Raw genomic sequence first — 6,088 nt, 5'->3', positions numbered from 1 at the left:
GGCTACTGCCTATCCATATGGGACCGCTCACAGCTTCCAGAGATCCCCACATAGTTACGAACTCCAGACACTTTTGAATGAGCAAGAGAACAGAAAAGTAATCCTGGTTTTGTCTGCAAGTTTCCTGTTCTAGACTAGGCAGGCTTACAGATCTGAGCAAACAGTCCTTAATGTAAGATGCAATATCTGGTCATATTCTGTGCAGAACAAAGTTACCTGAATTTGGTAATTCTGAACCACTTTTACTGATGTACCTATTACCTTACAAAGCAAGTGTTCTTCAGTTCTGCATGTAATGTTAGTGGTGACTAGCTGCTGGCTCCATTTCACTAAATTCTGTCCCTGATAGCAAAAAAGTAGCAAATAAAACTAAATACAGATGCTCCCTATGCTGTAACGCTTCCTTTATAGAGCTGTTAGTTTGCTACTTCTAGTGAAGGGCAGCAGAGCAACAGTATTTAAAAAAAATTGTAGTGAAATAGAAGTCAGTTCATTACCCTTGGAACAGGCTGTCACAAAAGTGGGTTGCTGTCCAAATCCCAGAACTATCACCCGTTCAACCACACATGTAGTGTGGTATTGTCCACTTTGATCTGTGCAGCTGAAAAAAGAAAATTACTTCATATACATTGATTTCTGTCCATCAGAAGTTCAGCATCATACAGAGAAAGTACGATTTCAGTCTCACCTTGAAAGTTCTCTACACTGGTTTCTTTTCCTCTATTTACCTTTCTCCTAAATTAAGTAAAACTGTCTCCCATTGTCAGCTAATTTTCCACTGCATAGCAGATTTCACAAAGTTAGAAGAAGAAAATTTTGAGAAGATATTTTGTGGTAAAAAGCATGGCTTTGACAAACATAACAGTTCTGGATTTTTGCAAAATGGTAGTTAAACTCCTGAGTATAAATGTAAAGCTAATTTTAACATTTTTCAAGTAAGATATTTCAATCTGCGGCACAATTATCATTCCTTTTATAACTAATTTAATTTTTATTAAAAAACTCAAATCAAAATGAAACTTTCCTTTCTGGAGTGAACAGAATGTTATATCATTCATCTCAAAAGGACTTTTTTCCAATGTCTAGATTTGCTAGCCATTTAGCAACATTTTTATTTTCCATCCTGAAGTTTTAAGCTTTTCAGATTTTGTATCCCAGATAAAGAGATTTGAAGCATACTTTTAACTACATTATCCAAGCTAGTCTACAGTTTCAGTCTGTGTTAAAATTTGTAGATTTAGGACCACCTCCCGCATATTTTTGAACCCTGAAGGAATAAAGAAATGCCTGTAAAATTCACCATTTATGCACTGCACAGCCCCATGGGCAACATACCTCAGTAGTGAAAGTGTCATAGCGACATATTTAGCAACTTTTTCCTTACAAGCAGCTGCGGATATTTTGGGCTTTTAGGTTTCTTCACTCAACCTTTGCAGTTTGTGACCTCTCATGCTTCCTTTCAAGTGCTTTTCTGGTATATTTTACCATGCTAATATATATGGTGCATTTATTGATGACTTTTGGAGAATACATGTAATGGTGTCTGTGGTTCCCATATAGAATCATAGAATATCTCAAGTTAGAAGGGATCTGTGAGGATCACCGAGTCCAATTCCTTGCTCCTTGCAGGACTACCTAAAGATAAATCATATGACTAGGAGCATCGTCCAGATACTCCTTGAATTCTGACAGGGTTGGTGCCATGACCACTTCCCTGGGGAGCTTTTTCCAGTGACTGACCACTCTCTCAGTGAAGATCTTAGAAAACACAAACACTTCAGGTGTTGCCCATTTGCAAATCTCCCAGTTTATCTTCTTTTGTGTCTCTGATAACTTTACTCTTGCTGATGACTTCCTTTGTATTTGAATAAATCTGTAGAATCTGTAGATTTGACTAGACTGAAACAATATGAGACAACTCAGTATTTCATGTGTGGCTGCCCTTAGACTTATGCAGACCATTGTTTACCTCTGCAGTTTTATGGCAGATTCTGTGTGCTCTGGGACTGGGCAAAGCAATGGATAAGACTAATACCTCTATGTTTGTAAGAAGGCTTCATGAACTATAAAAGCCCTGTCCAATGACAGCGTGTTGGTGGCTTTTGTCCATAATTGCTATTACCTGGAAGAGAGAATGTTCTTGTGGAAAGTGAATTTCTGATACAGGAACTGCTTCTTGTGGAGATATTGAAATGAATGCCCATCGTCTAGATAGAGCTCACCTATCGCACAGGCCTGTGAAACACACCAGATGGAGTACAAATTAACAGCAGTTTCTAGTGCTGGACAATTGTCCTGGCTTTGGCTGGAATAGAATTAATTTTCTTCCTAGTAGCTGGCATAGTGCTGTGTTTTGGATTTAGTATGAGAAGAACGTTGATAACACACTGATGCTTTAGCTGTTGCTAAGTAGTGCTTAGACTAGCCATGGACACAAGGTGCACAAGAAGCTGGGAGGGAGCATGCTGGTCAGGATAGCTGGCCCAAACTGGCCAAAGGGATATTCCATGCTATATGACATCATGCTCAGTATATAAACTGGGGGCAGTTGGCCAGGGGGCGGCAGTTGCTGCTCTGGGATGGGCATTGGTCAGTGGGTGATGAGCAATTGCATTTGCATCACTTCTTCTGGATATTCTTTTATCATAATTATTATTTTCTCTTCCTTTGCTGTCCTATTAAACTGTCTTTATCTCAACCCATGGGTTTTACTTTTTTTTCCCCAATTCTCTCCCCCATCCCACAGGATGGTGGTGGGGGGGGAGGGTGAATGAGTGGCTGTGTGCTACTTAGCTGCTGACTGGGGTTAAACCACAACAACAATGAAAACAAAAATGTTTCTCTGTATGTTATGCTTCATAGTGAGGGGGGTGTGTTTATTTTTCTTTAGCAACTTGTATCCCCAGAAGGCTCAGGGATTCTAGCTCTGAGATTGCTTGAAGACTTGGACATTCTAGTTTTGTAAACTGATGTGGGTGCCAGGTGTCACCTCATTTATTAGAAAAGACAGTTGTGGGAAGTTCTCTCTCTGTGTCCAAGAGGAAATTTGTGGCCTGCCCATTCTCTGCTCCTTCCTCCAAGGTACTAGAGGAGGGCTGAGAAAAGTAAGAAAAATGTTCTGTCTCTGCTATACTCCAATAGTCTCACTTTGCGGGAACAGTGGGAGGGAGGTGGGAGCTCCCCCAAAGAGAAGTGGAGGAGAGCCATTTGGCACACAGGTGCAGATACCATTGTGCTGATCGAACAGGTAGCAAGGACCTAAAAAGGTCAGATGGACTAAAAGACAACTTTGTAAAGGGAACGTCATCTTAGAGTACCTCTGTGTCCAGGGCCACGCGGAGTTCGTAAGAAATATCTATCATCCATTCAGTGGATTTTCCAGCTGTGGTCTTCAGAGGTATCACAGTGCCCCCCCGCTGGAATACAGGAATCTGCAAAAAACAAAGCCAGGGTAGAAAGGTTCATGTACTCTGACCATATAATTTTAACCTGGAACAGGGAAAACTGAAGCTTGTTCTTATCAAAGCTCAGAAATGAACTTCTACCACAAGTTGTGTGCTCCATCCCCACCTCGTGAGCAATAACCACCAGTGGGGGTCGCGATGGCTGCATCCAGCTTATGCTGGGCTTTGGGGATGGATGGCAACAGAGTGGCCAAGGGCTGTCTGGAGCAGTGATTCAGATATCTTGCTGGTATGCAAATATGACTATAAGTCAATCATCTTATTCCATAAATAATGAACAGCCCAGGGCCTGTTGAGCAATCCTGCACAGCAGCAGGCTGCCTGCCAGGATGTCCCCTTATGTAGGGACGCCTCTCAAGGTTATTCCTTGAGGTGAGAAATTCCTTGCCGCAGAAGATCCTCAGTAAGTGACTAATAGCATGCTAAACATTGAAATCTTAGCTAAGTGATATAAAGGATTGATTGTGCATATATACTCATTTAGACATAAATTGTTGACCAAGTCTGGGACTAGGATTGGATCCAGCCACACCTCTCTGAGGAGTTTAGAAAGCAAGGGGATCTTTTCTGAACCTTATGACTCAACGGAAGGGTCTCCCTGACAGTTTTGTCTGACCCTGTCCTCTATGCAGTAAATAATCAAGTGTACCTTGCCATCGAATCTTATAAACCACTGTCGCATTTACTACTGAACTTTGTTAACTCACTGTTTTACATCAATAAAGTATATTCTTGCTCCTCTCTTAGAAGTGAAGTGCATTCTCACTCTATCCATGACACAAGTATATAAAACTATTCAAGTGACAATGGGGATTGTAGTAATCTTTCTGTATGTGTACAAGCGAAATGTCTTTGCTTGGAGAAGTCACCCTTACATCATCTCACTTTTCTCTACCACCGGGACACATTAGCGTTCCATCTAACAACAAAGGAGATGGGACCTTTCTTCTTTACAAAAGCTATCTCAGATTACATTCCTAGAAGGAAATTGAAATGTCACATTTCTGACTTTGAATGTTGACAAAACAAAAGCCTGTTTGTTGGGGGTTTTTTTTCTGCTCAGTGGAAGTAGTAGTTTAAAACAAAAGCATACATTCTCCAGTGTTACTGGGATCTTCAGAGTGCCTAGATCTTCTATTCGTTTAAATTTTCTGAAATCGTACCAAATCTAGGAAAAATGAAAAAAGAATGAGCATGACATATTAAAGCAAGGTCTGTTCCTTCTGCAGATGCAGTTACTCTTCTGCTTAACCTTACTGTTGCTATTCCTAACAATCTATTTGATGTGCAAGAAATAGCATTTACTTTTTAAATCAAATGACCTTCTGGATGGAAAGATAAATTCTCATTCCTGAAGCACAAAAATAAGCTGATCTTTTCTCCAGTTTGCATAACATCTTGTATGTCTTAAAGCATCTGGAAGTGCAAAACAATTAAATACCTTTTTTTTTTTTTTTTTAGCTAGAAATGCTGCGTTCCAGAATAAGCATATTTATATTAAAGTTAAAATTAACAACAAAGTTGCTAACAACAGGGTCACAAAGAAGAGCTACATCTGAAACTTCCAGTTTTAACTGCTTTAAGTGTGCCAGGCAGTAAATTCCCACAGAGATCTTGATAAGAAAAATATTTTTCTTATCTTGTTAGGAGAGCCTAGTCTGTTTTTTCTCCTTATACTGAGAAGAATTCTAAGTGTCCTTGGGTGCATTAAGAGAGTCACGGGGCTCTGCATGGACTCACACACTTCCCTTTGCTGCTGTCTTTCCTCTCATTCCTCACTAGAGGCTCAGGCTTGCCCTTAGGAACTATTTTCCTCAAATCCCTTCCCCAACTTCTTAGCTGCTGCAGCCAAATGCTCTGTGTAGGAGTGGATCACAGTGCTGTCCTGTGGACAAATAATTTCAGAGAGGAACTGATTTCTATACATGTCCAAGTTGTTACACACATCCCATGTTACTGAAGCTTTTATTTCATTGTTATAATTTTCCCTCCTCACAGCTTCCCTCTGATTTCCTTATGACCTCACTTCAAAGATCCCTTTTCTTCCACATAAAAGAGAAGTTTAACCCAAAGAGAAATACATGAAAAAAGGGAATTGACAATTTAGTGAAATTGATTTTCGGTGTTCCATGAGAAATAACAACCCTTGAGGGGGGATTTAAATTATAGGAGACCTGAGATTTGTGCAGCAGCTCTTAGAAAAGCAAGAAAGTAGATTTACTGTGAGCCATGCATGCAAGGTATCGAGATGGAAGGAAGGTTCAGAGTGGTACAGAATGGCCAGCCAGCACTTCGCACAGCAGCAGTGCTCAGTGGTTATGAGACGGGGAACTGGAAGGTTGCTGTTTAAAATACTTCCTTGGGCTGATCAACTGAGCAGCTTTATATTCATCCTCACCTCCTCTGGCCCTGGAAGCAGAACACTCACTGCCTTGGCCTCTTGCTCCGTCACTGGATGTACCAACAAAGCATTTCCTGGAGAAAAACATAAACGTAGCTGTGGTCTTCAAGGTTGCATCTCATTGGAGCAGCAGCTCTGTGCTCTGGGGTTGTCAGCCTCCCATAGCCATTTTAGAGGCTTTTTTTGGCAGACCATATGCTTAGGTTCACTTTCTACTGGATAA

The 6,088-nt window shown here is 40.7% G+C and overlaps 1 protein-coding gene across 1 annotated transcript in view; it reads right to left on the bottom strand.

Moving 5' to 3' along the window:
• The window catches only part of GANC (glucosidase alpha, neutral C), a 28,603-nt gene that overhangs the window by 3,003 nt on the left and 19,512 nt on the right, over window positions 1-6,088 (bottom strand). The window contains exons 19-23 of the mRNA XM_035895749.1: window positions 5,863-5,939; window positions 4,558-4,632; window positions 3,318-3,431; window positions 2,123-2,235; window positions 498-601 (exon numbers count right to left, since the gene is read on the bottom strand). Coding sequence (XP_035751642.1) covers window positions 498-601; window positions 2,123-2,235; window positions 3,318-3,431; window positions 4,558-4,632; window positions 5,863-5,939 — 483 coding nt within the window. The remainder of the gene's footprint in view (window positions 1-497; window positions 602-2,122; window positions 2,236-3,317; window positions 3,432-4,557; window positions 4,633-5,862; window positions 5,940-6,088) is intronic.

Source organism: Egretta garzetta, unplaced genomic scaffold (assembly GCF_000687185.1).
Source record: "Egretta garzetta isolate BGI_Z169 unplaced genomic scaffold, ASM68718v1 scaffold526, whole genome shotgun sequence".
In the NCBI taxonomy this organism is placed as follows: Eukaryota; Metazoa; Chordata; class Aves; order Pelecaniformes; family Ardeidae; genus Egretta; species Egretta garzetta.
The sequence above is the reverse complement of the archived record's forward strand: the minus strand, read 5'-3'. Positions and strand labels throughout refer to the sequence as shown.